Source organism: Canis aureus, chromosome 1 (assembly GCF_053574225.1).
Source record: "Canis aureus isolate CA01 chromosome 1, VMU_Caureus_v.1.0, whole genome shotgun sequence".
Taxonomy (NCBI): Eukaryota; Metazoa; Chordata; class Mammalia; order Carnivora; family Canidae; genus Canis; species Canis aureus.
In genome coordinates this window covers 104,260,105-104,275,673 of record NC_135611.1, presented here as the reverse complement: position 1 = coordinate 104,275,673, position 15,569 = coordinate 104,260,105, and the positions used below count along the sequence as shown (strand labels likewise).

Here is a 15,569-nt window from a genome sequence, read left to right as displayed (position 1 = left end):
CACTTTTATACATCTTCTAAGTTTACAGTAATCAACTCTTTAATATTCTGAGTCATATTTTCACAACCATCTTTTAGAGTCTATAAAACAGTGAACTTGTTCTAAATCAGATCCAGACCACCATCCTCTTTTACCACCATCCTCTCCATCACTGCCCCCATGGCTGAGGTCTTTAAAAGCACATCCAAAATCTTAACACACATTTTAAAAACAGCCACAATGGGGCACCTAGGTGGCTCAATTAAGTATCTGCCTTTAGCTCAGATCATGATCCCAGGGCCCTGGGATTGAGCCCCACTTCAGGCTCCTTGCTCAGCGAGGAGTCTGCTTCTCCCTCCCCCTGCCTGTGGTCTCGCTCATTCTCATTCTCTCTCTCTCCCCCCCCCAACCTCCCTTGAAATTAAAAAAAAATTTTTTTTAATTAAAAAATAGGGACACCTGGGTGGCTCAGCAGTTGAGCCCCTGCCTTCAGCCCAGGAAATGATCCTAGAGTCTGGGGATCGAGTGCCACATTGGGCTCCCTGCATGGAGCCTGCTTCTGCCTCTGCCTGTGTCTCTGCCTCTCTCTGTGCCTCTCATGAATAAATCTTTAAAAATAAAAAATTAAGATTAAAAAATAAACAGCCACAGTACCTTTATCATACTCTACAAAACTAGGTGATTAGAATATGACTTCTGTCTGGCAAAAGATAAGGTAGATTGATCCTCCAAATGTCAGCATCTGGCTCTCGTGTCTCATAAGAATTATTCAATCTGAAACAATTCTCCAGTTTGTGTCCTCTCATTTCATGTTTTTTGTTTTGTTTTTCCTGGAGAATTGTTACATCCCAGTTTTGTCTGATTGTGTTTTCAGTTGACCTGTGACACTGTCCCATATGTCTTCTGAGTTGATGGGTGCTAGAGGATTGATTACATTCTGATTCATTTTGTCATCAACCCTTTATGGGTAGCGCTCTGTGGACTATTGTAGCACGCTGGGATGCGTGTGTATCTGGTTGTCCCACATCAGTAGTGACAATGATAATCTTTTTCCATCAGCCTTTCACCTTAATTTGTCTCCATTAACTAATGCTGCCTAGGCCTGTCGTCTCACTAGGACTTGCAAAATGGCAATATTTCTAATTTTGTTAATCCTCTCCCATCTATGTTTTTAAATTCACCAGATCACTACTCAGTTTCTTGACCTCCATCCTTCAGTGATCATATTCTTCACTCTTCTTGAGTTCATCCCACAGACGATCCTGTGCTTGGCTATTACTGACATCTTCAGCATCTAGACTCAGTTTTGGGCAGCCTGGATGGCTCAGTGGTTTAGCACTGCCTTCAGCTTAGGGCGCAATCCTGGAGACCCGGAATCGAGTCCCACATCAGGCTTCCTGCATGGAGCCTGTTCCTCCCTCTGCCTATGTCTCTGCCTCTCTCTCTCTCTCTGTCTTATGAATAAGTGAATGAAATCTTCAAAAAAAAAAAAAAAAAGACTCTCAGTTTCAAGCATTGTGTTTAGTTTTGTCTTTTCGTTCCACCCAGCTACACCCACTGATCAACCACCATTACTTCCCACCTACCCCCCACTTCTGGCAATGCAATTTTCTTCAATTCACAACTTTTCCTCATGAACCCTCCTGTGTAACTCTTAAGAGTACAACAGAAACGTAAAGAAAAGCGATCACTTACACAAGGTTACAAATCAATCATATCTCAATAGAGCTGGCAGAAAAATAAAAATCAGTTCTCTTGGGTGTTATGAAATGATCCACTTCATCTAGTATTACGCTCTTTCTTAGAGTCTCCTTTGTCTGATATTAGCATAGCTGTGGCAGCTTCCCATTACCACTTGCAAGATGTGCCTCTTCCTTTCATTTTAGTCTATTTGTGCCCTAATATTTAAAGTACAATTCTTCAGGGATGCTTGGCTGGCTCAATCAATAGAGCACACAAGTCTTGATCTTGGGGTTGTGAGTTCGAGCCTCATGTTCGGAATAGCGATTTTTTTTAATTAAGAAAATAAAAACTAAAGTATAATTCTTGACGCAATATAGAGGTGAAACCTGCATTTTCTTCCCATGTGGCAATCTGTGTTTTTGCTGGATTAATAGGCACAAGAAGGCACTTCTTATGCAGGCAATATTTATTCCTTCCTCTGGTTGCTGATTACATTGCTGGTACCTTGTGAAAATTCATCTTGCTGCACATTTATGAAGTATGCAATTTTAAACTTTTAAAAGTTTACTTAAAAATTAAACAAGATTAAAGGCATTTGTGTCCACCGGCAATAAATACAGAGCTCTAAACACATCCCACCTTCACACTCCATATAGGCTCAAAGTCTCCCTTGAACCAGAAGATACCTCCAGTGTATGGAGGGATTCCACACAGCATCTGTTTCTTGTGGTTAAGCTAACTCAGCACCAGGGATGTTTTTGTCAAGAGTTTGGGAGCTTGAGGCTGGTGGCTGTTCATCACTGATTTCCAAGCTGTGTCGGATCCCATATCCAAAGTATATGGCAAATCCTAGTAGGGAAATGAGACAAAGTGGTGGAAAAGTAGGCACTCCTCCAACTTAGAAGTGCCCAACAGGCCGCCTACTATGGCCTCTGAGACAGCTTTTAGAAAAGGTAGTAGGAAGAGGGTTGAGTTGTGGCCCTTAAGAAGCCTCTTTTCTTCAGAAAGCCACTTACCAATCACCATCCAGACGCCAAATCGGGCCCAGGTCCCAGAGGTCATCTGCATCATCAAGTAAACATTCGTGAAGATGCTCACCAGTGGGAGCACAGGCAGAGCAGGGACCTGTGGGCAAAATCACTTAATCCCTGAACACAGCACAGATGTCTGAAAGGGAGATCCCCATGTGGGTGGGAAGGAAGACTCCAGTCCTACACTGTACCTTCAGTGCCTGCTCATATCCCACTGGGTGTTCCCAAAGGAGTGGGTACTGGTAAAGTACCCACTGGTCTAGCTGAGTGTGGATCAAGGAACAGTTCATTGTTTTAGCAACTGACTATTTTCTTCCCTGACCCAGCCTAGAGTGGTAAGACTTCAAAGCATACAGAGTTCATTCACTCAGGGTGGGTCGTCTGGGGGCATAAAGTCACCTACCTTGAAGTGAAAAGGAGTGGGGTTCTGGGGCTGTCTCCAGATGATGAAAGTGAGCCCAATAATCAGCAGCAGCAGCAGCACACACCCTGTGATATACACCGGGTCTCCAGAGAACAGATGGCTGGGCCACTGGGCCAGTATCAGGCACAGGATTGTCAGCAGGAGAGCTGCAAGGGTCAAGTTGGAAGAGAACAGGTCCAACTCCAGAAGATGTTAACAAATATGTCAAGGCCCCGGGTCACACCCCACCTCAAACTACCCCCATTAAGAAGGGGCACCATCTCTCTGAGCCTCCTCCTTGGCTGCCAAAGACACACAGTCCCACCCATCCCACCATAGACAGAAATCCCACTGCTCACCAAGGAGTAAGGCACATCCATAGGCAATGTGGCCAGATTTCAGAGTTGGGGTGGTGTTGACTGGGTTACAGAGACTCCACAGAGCTTGTACGGTTCCTGCTTCAGGTACAGATTTCAAAGAACTTGCTTGAGGTGCAGGCTTTCTCTCAATTATTTCCATCTCCGTTTTCTCGTTCTTGCTTAAATTCTGGTCTGGCTGGTACCTGAAATGAAAGGTATTAAGATAATACCAGCCCCTGTTCACACAACATCAGGCAGCCTGATCCACCTTTTCCCTCCCTGAGTGCCACAGTTTACTTAGGAGGCAGCATGAAGCAAAGACGATTAGCTCCTCATCAAACCCAATGAGTCCAAGAACCCCCAGTCAGATGCAGTGGAGTCTCACCTGAGAACAAGAACGGAAAAGACCACCAGGGAGTAAGCAAGCAAGGTCCCAATCGACATGAGGTCCACAAGATCACTGAGCTCAAAGAGGAATGCCATGAACGCTAGAATGAGACACAAACAATGTGGGGGTGGGGGATGAGGAACCACTGGAAATATCCAAGTAAGGGAAATAGATCGAAGGAGTGGGTTTTGTTTCCCCACCTGCAAAAGTTCCAGACACTATGGTGGCCATCATGGGGGTGTGTGTGCAGGGATGAATCCGGGCAAGTCCCCGGAAAAGGAGCCCATCATCTGCCATTGCGTAGATCACTCGAGGCATGGGGAACATGGTGCCCAGGAGGCTGGAGGAGAAAACGAGAAAGTTTGTGAGGAGCAGGGCAGACCCCAACCGGCGTGGGGTCAGGTGGCTCTCCCTCTCATCTCTCAATCCCAAGGGCTGGGATAGCTGACAATCTCCCAGACAGGGAGAAGGCAGACACGGACCTGGATGAAAGAGCACAGAGAGTTCCAGCAGCCACAGTATATCTGGCCGGGGCCCATCCCACATAGAGAAATGCCTGTGGCAACGGGCTGCCCGGATGAATCTGGTAGTAGGGCATCATGAGGGTGAGTGCCGCCGAGACACCAAAATATGCCAAAAAGCAGATGAAGAGCGAGATTATGATGCTCAAGGGGATGGAACGCTGAGGATCACGGGCTTCTTCTCCTGCAGGATGGGTGGAAGTACCAGGTCAGGAAAACATGGGGGTGAAGGTGCAAAATCCTCTTCCCTCTTACACCTTCAATAGGCTACCCTACCCTCCTATCAACCCTTTGCCCGAGGGCAGCCCAACTGTGCCCAAAGCCCTGATGGGACAGAATGACCATGTTACCTGTAGTGGCAATGCAATCAAAACCAATGAATGCGTAGAAACACGTAGCTGCTCCGTGGAGAATCCCTTCAAAGCCAAAAGGCATAAACCCTCCAGAGCCCAGAGGGCCCAAGCTGCAGTGAGAAGGCACAAGGAAGGACAAGGGTGTGTGTGTTCAGCCATCTCTCCTGACGGCTTAGTCAATACCGTAAATCCTGGGCTCCATGACCCTCGCTCATCATCTGGATCCATCAGCCCACCATATTCCTCTTTATTCCCCATGGTGTTCCCAGTTGTACACCCCACACACATTACCATAACCAAGAGTGCCCTCCTAACCTAGAAGTGTCATTGGAGGCAGACATGGCCAGTTTGTAGTCCTCTTCAGTGAGCTGCCAATGGTGTAGATCACCCTTAATGAAGCCAGAGAGGATGATGAAGCTAAGAACCAAAACGTTCACACCCGTGAATATCTTGGTAACCAGAGCCGACTCACTAGCTCCCAGAACCAGGAGTCCTGTGGGAAAGATGGAATATGAAATATCCAAAATAACTAAACCCATATGACAGAAAGCAAGACCGATGGTCGCCAGGGGCTGAGGGGAGAGGGGATGGGCAGTGCCTGCTTAGTAGCTATGAGGGTCCCTACTGGAGGAGGAAGACCAATCCTGCAGAGCAGTGGTGACTGGTCCTTTTGGAGTTGTTTTTTTTTTTTTTTTTTTTTTTTATTTATGGGATCCCTGGGTGGCGCAGGGGTTTGGCGCCTGCCTTTGGCCCAGGGCGCGATCCTGGAGACCCGGGATCGAATCCCACATCGGGCTCCCGGTGCATGGAGCCTGCTTCTCCCTCTGCCTGTGTCTCTGCCTCTCTCTCTCTCTCTGTGTGACTATCATAAATGAATAAAAATTAAAAAAAATATTTATTTATTTATGATAGACATAGAGAGAGGCAGAGATACAGGAGGAGGGAGAAGCAGGCTCCAAGCCAGGAGCCCTACGCGGGACTCGATCCGAGGACTCCAGGATTGCGCCCTGGGCCAAAGGCAGGCGCTAAACCGCTGAGCCACCCAGGGATCCCCCTTTTGGGGTTTGGAACTACATGAAGGTGCACATCTCTGTGCCCTCTAAGATGGCTAATTTCTTATTGTGGTAATCAGTTTGTGATATACACGCGTGCCAAAGCGCCGTGTTATACACCTTGGACTTGCACAATGTCGTCCGTCAATTAAATCTCGTAAAGCCAGGAATAATAAAATGAAGTGGTTAATTTCATGTTGTGTGAATTTCACCTCAATTAAAAAAAAACACAACAACTTTGGTCTCAGTGCAGAAGAAGAAACCCATCAAAGTAAATGATTCTCAGCTGGGGGGTGACTTTGTTCACCAAGAGACATTTGGTAATGTCTGGAGACATTCTGTCACAGTTTGGGGGTGTAGGTCACACTGGCAGCTAGTGAGTAGAGGCCAGGGAAGCTGCTCAACATCCAACAATGATTAAAACACACACGCCAGTCATGCACAGGATAGCCCTTCACACCAAAGACTGATCCAGACCAAAAGGTCAATAGTGCCCAGGGACAGACCCAGTAGTCTAAGATTTGCCTTCCTGTTTCTCACTGCAGACCCTCCCTCCCAGTGCTGCTCACCATTCCATGCATAGTTCCCCCTCCACACCCCGCTCTTCCTACCCTAGATGATCCTGGCCTCACCAGTGAGCAGCAGCACCAGGCCCAACGCAAAGAAGTCCAGGTGTGTGGCCAGCACGTGGGGGGCCTGCAGAGAGAAACTTCCCTGCAGGACCCGAGAGACCTGGTTCCCAGTCAAATCATCGAAGGCAGAGCTCCAGGCCCTGGCCACGCTGGCAGCACCTGTGGGAGTAGTAGGACAAATATTCCCTGACGAACATAAACTGAACTCCTACTATGAACTATGGAATATCTTTTTTGGGAGGGAAAGAAACCAGATGAAATACTTAATGTCTAAGAGTTTCCTTTCATGAGGTGGGGAAAGCAGATACAGGTGATTCATAAAATAGGTCAACTAATTAATATAGTAAGAAAGAGATGGAGGTTATTGCAGGCAAGAAAAAAGAGAGGCTGGGGAACAGGGGATGAGCCTTGCCAAACCTGTCTCCCTCTCTCCCACCTGAGCTCTGCCTCCCCATGCCCTAGAGTCCGCATTCTTGCCCAGTTTCATTGTTCTAGGAAAGCAGGATGGAACTGAATAGAGGAAGTTTGGGGGTTTTCCTGCACTATTACCCACCTACCCCCGACAAGGTGGATGACAAAACTCAGGATGGAGGGTGAAGCCCCAGCACCTCTCCTCTCTGAGCCCCCGGCTCAAACTTTGAGTCTCTGGCTCCCCACACCGTCCCCGCCATCTCACCAATGACATAAGAGAGTATGAGGTTCCAGCCAGTGATGAAAGCACACAATTGTCCCACTGTGACATAGCTGTAGAGATACGCAGAACCGGAGCCTGGCACGCGGGCCCCAAACTCCGCATAGCAGAGCCCGGACAGCACAGAAGACAGGGCTGCCACCAAGAAACAGATGATGATCGCCGGCCCAGCTTTGTCCTTGGCCACTTCGCCAGCCAGGATGTACACACCTGCTCCCAGGGTGCTGCCCACACCTAAGGCCACCAGATCTAGGGTGTTCAGGCACCGGGCCAAGTGACTCTCAGCCCCCTGCTTTGGCCCCAGGGGCCGCCTGCGCAACAGCTTCTGACCAAACTGGCAAACATGCTGACACAGCATCCTCAGTGGAGCTGAGTGGAGGACGCCAAGATCTGCAGAGAGAACAAGAGAAAGCTGTCAAGAACACCCATCGCCCGTGGCCTTGGGGGTCATCAGACAGAAGACCAATCCTGCAGAGCACTGGTGACAGGACATCCTGGGCAAGTCACTCATCTCTGCGCTTCCATTTCCTCAAATGAGAGTAAGACTTTTAATACATTTCAAAGTTACCAGGAGGGCTACTTGAATAGAAGCAAGCAAAAGCTTCGAGGACAGTGCCTGGTACTCCGTAAAGCTTGTCCCTATTCGCTGAGGGGACAAGAGCCCTGACTCCTGAAGCCAGAACATCCAGGTTCTCACATCAGCCATCTGATTTCACACAAGCCACCTGCCACTCTTTGGCCTGCCATCCATAAAACAGGGGAAATCATCATCGTCATTACTCCCTCTCTCCCGTGTTAGGTGTGAAGCGACGCTTGCTTTGCCAGGCTTGGTGATCAGAGAGCTCACACTCCACACATTTCTACACCAAGGATCCTGCAACCTGTAGCTTTGCCTCATTCGCCTGCAGAGCAAAATGGAATTGGAATTTTGAGCTGGGGCAGAATGAGGCGGAATTTGCAGGGAGGGAGACTAGCTGGGCTTGGGCAGAGCAGGAAACCAGAATGACCTCCCAGTTGCCTGGAGGGAGGTAGGACCTCTCCAAAGCAGAAAGACAGGCCTGCTTCTGCCTGCCTCTCTGGGGACACAGAAGGTCTCCCCACTGCTCTGCTCTGCTCTGCAGAGCAAAGCTGAACCAGTCAATACCCAGTATTGTCTGGGACTTCTGCCACTGATTATCCAAAGTACCAGTTTAGCGTTTTGGTCAAGAGCAAGGATTCAAGAGCCATGAACCAGGCCAGAAGAATCCTGGCACCATGTCTACCTGGGTGCCACTGAGTGGCCACTTACTTCTTTTCCTAATGCTGTAGATGAGCCTTCATGCACCACTACTAGGAACATAAGATGGTCCAGCTGCTGTGGATAAGGTGTAGTTCCTCAAAAAATTAAAAATGGGACCACCCCATGATCCAGCAATTCCACTTCCGGGTATATATAGCCAAAAGAATTGAAAGTAGGGTCTCAAAGAGCTAATGGTACACCCCTATACATAGCATCATTCACATCAACCAAAAGGTAGAAGCAACCCATAAGGAAGGGATAAACAATGTGGTGTATACACATAAAGAATTTTTTAAACTTACTTTTGATTCAAGATCTATGCCTAACATGCTTGAACTGACAACCCTGAGCTCAAGAGTTGCATATACTCTACAGACTAGCGCCCTCATAGAAATATTGTCCAGCCTTTAAAAGACAGGAAATTCTGGTGCATGCTACAAAATGGATGCATCTTGAGAACATCATGTAATTGAAATAAGCCAATCACAAAAAGACAGATGCAAAATACCACTTCTATGACGCACTGAGAGTCATCCATTCAACTCATGGTGCCAGAAAGTAGAATGGTGGTTGCCACGGGCTAGAGGGAGTGGGGCTAGGAGTTGTTTAATGGTTACAGAGTTGCATTTCGCAAGATGAAGAGTCCTGGAAATTGGTTGCACAATGTACACTGAAAAAATGGTTTAAGGCGATAAATTTTATGTGTATTTTACCACCGTTTCTTTAAAATGCTGCTGATGATATGAATACAGGCAGCCTCATTGCGTTGCTGGTTGTACCAAACGAATGACCAAATGTGAGGCTAAAATCACAAACCCCCTGTAAGGTTTAATCTCTAATACTATTTGAACATAAGTCAAAGAAAGGGAGTCTTAGAGCCTCTGGACACTTATCCAGCTACCTCCACCCCCACCCCTTGCACACACAGCTCCCAGCAAACGGGTTCTTCCATCGTCCACCCGCAGCCTGGCCAAGCAACTGCACACTTGGGTTGCAGGTCTCTTTAGGAGTTTCTGAACTGTGCACCCAGTCTCCTACGGAAGAGGGGTTACCCAAAGCTTACCAGGTGGTGGGAGCAGCCCTTGGAGCACTGAATCAGTCAGCAAAGCTGAGTTAAGCTGAGTTGGGCTGGAGCTTATCTAGCTCTAAAACCAAAGCTGGGAGTCCACAGGCACCAAAGACAACTCTTATTCCTGTAGGTGGGTGGGGATGGGCGGGGCAGGGTGTTTCTGCAGCAATGCTGTCAGGCAGGGCCACTCCCGCAGTTCTGCTCAAAGCAGAGTTTTAAGATGTTTTTGTTCAATTGTGGTCAAATACGTGTAACATAAAAGTTCCCATATTAACCAGTTTTAAGTGTACGGCTCAGTCGTGTTAAGTACATTCATATTTTATCACCACCCTCGTCTCCAGAACTCTTCATCTTACAAAGCTGAAACTCTGTCCCATTAAGCAACAATTCATACTCCCCACCTCCAGCCCCTGGCAGTAACCATTCAACTTATTCAAGTTTCTGTCTCTGTAAATTTGATCTTTAAAAAAAAAAAAAAGGATTTTATTTATTTATTCATGAGAGACACAGAGAGAGAGAGAGGCAGAGACACAGGCAGAGGGAGAAGCAGGCCCCATGCAGGGAGCCCGATGCGGGAATCCATCCCAGGTCTCCAGGATCAGGCCCCGGGGCTGACGGCGGCGCTAAACGGCTGAGCCACACAGGCTGCCCCTAAATTTGATCTTTAGATACTTCATAGAAGTGGAATCATACAATAATTGTCCTTTTGTGTCTGGCTTATTTCCCTTAGTATAATGTCCTCAAAGCTCATGCATGTTTTACCATGTGTTTAGAATTCCCCTCCTTTTTGATGCTGCGTAACACGTATACCCTTGTATGTGTACACCATATCTTGCTTATCCATTCATTGGTCAATGGCACTTGAGGAGCATCCATGTTTTAGCTATTGTCAATAATGCTACTATGAATACAAGCGTACAAGTATCTTTTCCAGACCCTGCTTTCGATTCTATAGGATATGTAACCAGAGGTGGAATTCCTGGGTCATAGTCTTGGGGACCAAGAATCCATGTTACCTTCAAGGGTCCTTCTAGCTAGACTAAGAATCCACGTGACATGAGACACATTAACAGGACAAAATCAAATTTAATAGCGTAGATCTGGGGATCCACACACACTTGGAAATTGCAAAGACAGACAAAACAAAGTGTACATGTCAACCTGAGTCTGGGACTTCAGAGGGAAGGAATATATATAGCTCACAGGGCAATAAGAAGAACAGATGTTGGGGAGTCTGGGGGGCTCAGTGGGTTGGGTGCATGCCTTCAGCTCAGGTCATGATCCCAGCAGGCTCCCTGCTCAGTGGGGAATCTGCTTCTCCTTCTCCCTCTGCCCCTCCGCCCCACTCATGCTGTCTCTATCACTCTCTGACAAATAAAATCTTTTAAAAAGAAGGAGGGAAGATGTTTTGGGGCATCTGGGTGGCTCAGTTGGTTAAGTGCCTGACTCTTCATATTGGCTTAGGTCATGATCTCAGGGTCACGAGATGGAGCCCCGCATCGGGCCCCACCCTGAGCAGGGAGTCTGCTTAAGATTCTGTCTCTCTCTGCCTCTACCCCTGTTCGTGTGTGCTCCTTCTCTCCCCACTTCCCCCCAAAACAAAGAACTGCTGAAAAGCGGATGTTTGGTAACTCGATGTGTGCCTTGCTATCCAGATGGGTCATTCAGATAAAGTTTATCTTTGCTAATAACCCTTATTCTGGAAAGACCAATTTAGATTCTTCTATGTAGTTAAGGGAGGGGGAAAGTTTCTCTTGAGCCCTCAGGGTCTCAACTGCCTTCAGCTTAAAATAATCTATATGCCAATATGGCACATTTCAGGGGATGGGGTTATCCTGTACCCCTTCAATATATTTCTAAGATGTTTAAATGCTTGAATCCACTTGATCATCAAGAATGCAGAGAAGTGGGGGCTGTATAACATAGGACCCCACTCCCAGCCCTCCTCCCTCCCAGTCTTCTTAGGCTCCATGACTGTCCAGTCTGTCCATGCCAGGACACTCAAGTGCAGGGGACCCCCAAGCCGAGCTGGGCCCCAATCAGAAGAAGGGGAGCTCTGATGTTCATTAATTCACAGAGTGAAAGCATTTAACAAGCAATGTGCATGCACCCAGCCTAGCACATCAGGACAGGAAAAAACAGATGAGTGTGACTTGATCCTGTTCTTCAAAGGAGCTCAGTTTGCTGGCACAGCAGAGCACGCAGGCCGAGAGAGGCAATGTGAGACAAGATATAAGCAGCACTACTCCTTCACAGGAGGGGCCCGGGCACGGGAAGGGACATGGCACAGCTGAGGCCGCTGGTGAAGGACTGACCAGATTACTACATGCATCAAATCCCCAACATGTTGAAACACTGTGTACAAGCCACCAAAATGGGATTTAAATTCCGTAACTCTTCCACAACTTTCACTAACCACACAAGTGGAGGGAAAGTGGCTTAAACTGCTGTGGAGAGTTGTAATTGGTTGTGTGGAAACCAACTCAGAACTCAGGGTTGAAAATTATTTTAAAAGGAGGACATGTGAGACTCAGCTCATGTAGAAAGAAGCCTTCTTGACACTTCCCTTATCTGACTCAAAGCAGAATATATTCTACAGTATAAGGCTATGATAAACTCTCTCTTCAGGTAAGAGTTGCTCCCAAGAAGGAAAGTAATAAATTTATTACCAGAATTCCCTGAAGATCAAACGACCTTTACTCAAACCTGCATAGGCAAACACTATCACAAAGTTTCTTTTTTTTTTTAATTTTATTTATTTATTCATGAGAGACACAGCAAGAGAGAGAGAGGCAGAGGCAGAGACACAGGCCGAGGGAGAAGCAGGCTCCCCACAAGGAGCCTGATGTGGAACTCCATCCCGGATCTTGGGATCATGCCCCGGGCCAAAGGCAGATACTTAATCACTGAGCCACCCAGGCATCCCTATCACAAAGATTCTTATCTCCTGTTGTTCTTCCCATAAAAACCTTTTCTCCCTACTCCCTTCCTCTACTAAGCTAGGCTTATAAGCCTCTAACTTAACCATTTAGCAAGGTAACTGCTTTTTGTTAGCTCCCATCTACTCTTTATTTCTCCTGTTAATCTTTTAGTCTATTTTGCAGGACGTTCCTTACAGAACCAAAGAGGATAGACAAAAAGCTTTTCTACCTGACAATAGAAAGGCGTAAAATGCTTCAACAATATAGCTCATCAATAAACATACATTCAGAGGCGCCTGGGTGGCTCAGATGGTTAAGCATCTGCCTTTGGCTCAAGTCATGGTCTCTAGGTCCCAAGTCTCTAGGTCCTGGGATCAAGTCCTGTGTTGGGCTCCCTGCTCAGCCAGGAATCTGCTTCTCCCTCTCCCTCTGCCTCTCTCCCTGCTTGCACTCTCTCAAGTGAATAAACAAAAAATATTTTTTAAAAAATAAACAGATATCCGTCAAGATTTGGTATGGAAGTAGACACCTGGGTGGCTCAGTGTTTGAGCATCTGTCTTCAGCTCAGGTCATGATCCCAGAGTCTTGGGATCGAGACCCTCCTCGGGCTCCCTGCAAGGAGCCTGCTTCTCCCTCTGCCTGTGTCTCTGCCTCTCTCTGAGTAGCTTTCATGAATAAATAAAATCTTTAGGTATGGAAATATCTAGAATATCTGTTCTGGATGTGGATAGTTCTCAAACTATAGAAACACAATCATGAAACCCTCTTTCATTGGATAAGAAAAAGAAAGTCACCGGATTAAGAGTGTCAAAGCAGTATATAGTAATTTGGGAGAGAGAGAGAGAGAAAAAAAAAAGACCTCATACTTGATTAATCATCTAGCAGGAAAATATTGATTTTAGCTGGGAAAAGGTAACTTTTCTGCATATGGTACCACTGGGTAAAATTGTTATCCTAGTACAAGATCCAAAGACGCTTCCTACTACTTAAAACTGCTGAGCAATGAGGATCAGCTTGGATAAAGATCAGGGCAGTCGCTATAAGAGTGTGCTTTTTATCACAAGAGCAGAGCCAAACCTTTCATGTATATACAAAAGAAAGGTTTATGATATTTAGGACACCTGTGAAAGTATGTGGTACAGAAAAGAGATATTTTAGATTACTGTAGGCATTCCCTGGTGTGTTCCATGGCAGTGGTTTTGAATGGTTTTGGACAAATTATACACACCTTCCTAATTCAGAAAAGCTTGGCACCCGTTGTCTACAATTCCCATTTAATTCCTCAAATCCTCTTAAATACCTAGTGGTTGGTTTCGGGCAATTTTTGTTCTTTTTATTGAGCTATAACTTATACATAACATGGTGTGAATTTAAGGTGTACAATTTCAGGTGTTGACCTGATACTTTTATATACCACCACAATATTGAATTCTTTATCAGGGGGGATCACAGAATTCTGCGCCCCGGAGCTCAGACCCTGGAGAAGTCTCATTTTCTCTTTATGTTGGCACGTTTCCTTGATTTTTCATGTTCCTTGTAGCTTTGCACTGGTGCTTTGGCATCTGAATTCGCAGACACTGTGCCCGTTACCTGCGGGTGGGGCGTTCTGTTCCAAGGCACTGTTATACAGTCTGGGGTCTTCTGTCTCTTTCGGGATGCACCCGCCCCACTCTTCTTGCAGAGTTCCTAAGCTTTGTCGGGGTCCTTGCGCCTCAGCAGGGGGTGGGGCGGGCTGGAAGGCGCTCTTCCGGGGCTCCCTGGGAGCTCTCGCTCCAGCGCCCCTGCAGTCCGGTCGGGGAGGTCCACGGCGCGCCGCGTGCTGCTCCGGAGAACTGTCCCCGCCCAGCGACGTCCTGCGCTCCGGGCACCGGGCACCTCGGCCTCCCGCCCTCGTTCCCCGCGCGCCCCAGCGCTGCTGCCGCCTCCCTCCAGGAAGGCTGCGCCGATGAAGATCCTCCCTCGCGGCGAGACTCGGCCCAGCGCTGCGCTGCCCCGGGCCCCCCAAGATTCGCTGGCCCCGCAGGTGCGCGTCTCCTGATGCGCAGGTGTGCGAGCCTCCTGCGGGCCTCGGCCCGGCGCGGCGTGGATCCCCAGCACCCAGAGGCGCCTTGGTTCCCCGGGCGGTGTCTAACTCGGTGTGAAAGGGGGATGAAAGGGAGGCATTGCCGGGATGCCAGTGTCGCCCCTTCTTACCTCCTTTATTTCTGTCCAAGTCTTTTGCTCATTCTTGTGCTGAATTGTCTTTTTTCGTATTAATTTGCAAGTTCATGATATGCTGTTGCCTGTTCTCTTTTCTCACACCGTGGATCGCCTTTCCTCCTTCTCAGTGGCGTTTTAAGAGCAGAAGTCCTTAATTTTAATATAGTCTGATTTATGTATCTTCACTGCAAAAAAAAATGATTATGTCCTTTTCGGTAAATCCTAGCTTACTCCCAAATCATCAAAATGTTCTTGTATGTTGTCTTCTAAAAACATACAACATGTTCAGCCTTCTGACTTTAGGATCGTAAATCATTCATATTGGATTTTTGTGTATGGAGAAAGATATGGTCAAGATCCATTTATTATGCCATAACATGTGGCAATGGGTGATTTCATTTGTTCTGCTGATCTGATTTTTAAAGGATATATAGAGATTCAGATTTAGTTGCCTAGGGAATGTCTTAAATAGTCTTAATTAACACAAATCCTTGATTTTAATATAATGTTTCAATCTTTTCCGTTGTGGTTAATATTTTTTCCTTCTGCTTAAAGAGATGTTTTCCTAGTCCTGAAGTCAGGAAGTTTTGGGTTTTTGTTAAGATTTTATTTATTCATGAGAGACACACAGAGAGAAACAGAGATACAGCCAGAGGGAGAAGCAGGCTCCCTGCAAGGAGCCCAATGTGGGACTCGATCCCAGGACCCTAGGTTCACCACCTGAGCCAAAGGCAGACACTCAACCACTGAGCCACCCAGGTGTTCCAGGAAGTTCTTCCATAAGCTTTAGTGTCCTGCTTTTCACATTTAAGTCTACAAGCAACTAGAATTAATTTTGTGTATAGGGTGAGGTAGAGGTCAAGTATCTTTTTTCTGCTTATGGATATTCCATTGTTCCAGCACCACTTACTGGAGTGTCCTTCCCCATTCCAGCAGTGTTTTTCAAACTGCACACCATGACACATTAGTGCATTGTGAAATTAGTGTTTGTTTTATTCAGTTTTTTTTT

At 46.9% G+C, this 15,569-nt stretch overlaps 1 protein-coding gene across 11 annotated transcripts in view; it reads right to left on the bottom strand.

Moving 5' to 3' along the window:
- The window catches only part of LOC144324540 (cationic amino acid transporter 3-like), a 42,624-nt gene that overhangs the window by 21,903 nt on the left and 5,152 nt on the right, over positions 1-15,569 (bottom strand). For 4 of the 11 annotated variants that reach the window (XM_077916000.1, XM_077916003.1, XM_077916016.1 and 1 more), the window contains exons 2-11: positions 7,078-7,482; positions 6,402-6,560; positions 5,033-5,210; positions 4,715-4,827; positions 4,326-4,548; positions 4,044-4,183; positions 3,841-3,943; positions 3,456-3,658; positions 3,097-3,263; positions 2,679-2,787 (exon numbers count right to left, since the gene is read on the bottom strand). In XM_077916000.1, coding sequence (XP_077772126.1) covers positions 2,679-2,787; positions 3,097-3,263; positions 3,456-3,658; positions 3,841-3,943; positions 4,044-4,183; positions 4,326-4,548; positions 4,715-4,827; positions 5,033-5,210; positions 6,402-6,560; positions 7,078-7,482 — 1,800 coding nt within the window. Of the gene's footprint in view, positions 1-2,208; positions 2,512-2,678; positions 2,788-3,096; positions 3,264-3,455; positions 3,659-3,840; positions 3,944-4,043; positions 4,184-4,325; positions 4,549-4,714; positions 4,828-5,032; positions 5,211-6,401; positions 6,561-6,837; positions 6,954-7,077; positions 7,484-14,554; positions 14,746-15,569 lie in introns of those variants that run through there. The other 7 variants (XR_013390025.1, XR_013390032.1, XM_077916010.1 and 4 more) reach the window with 6 other exon arrangements.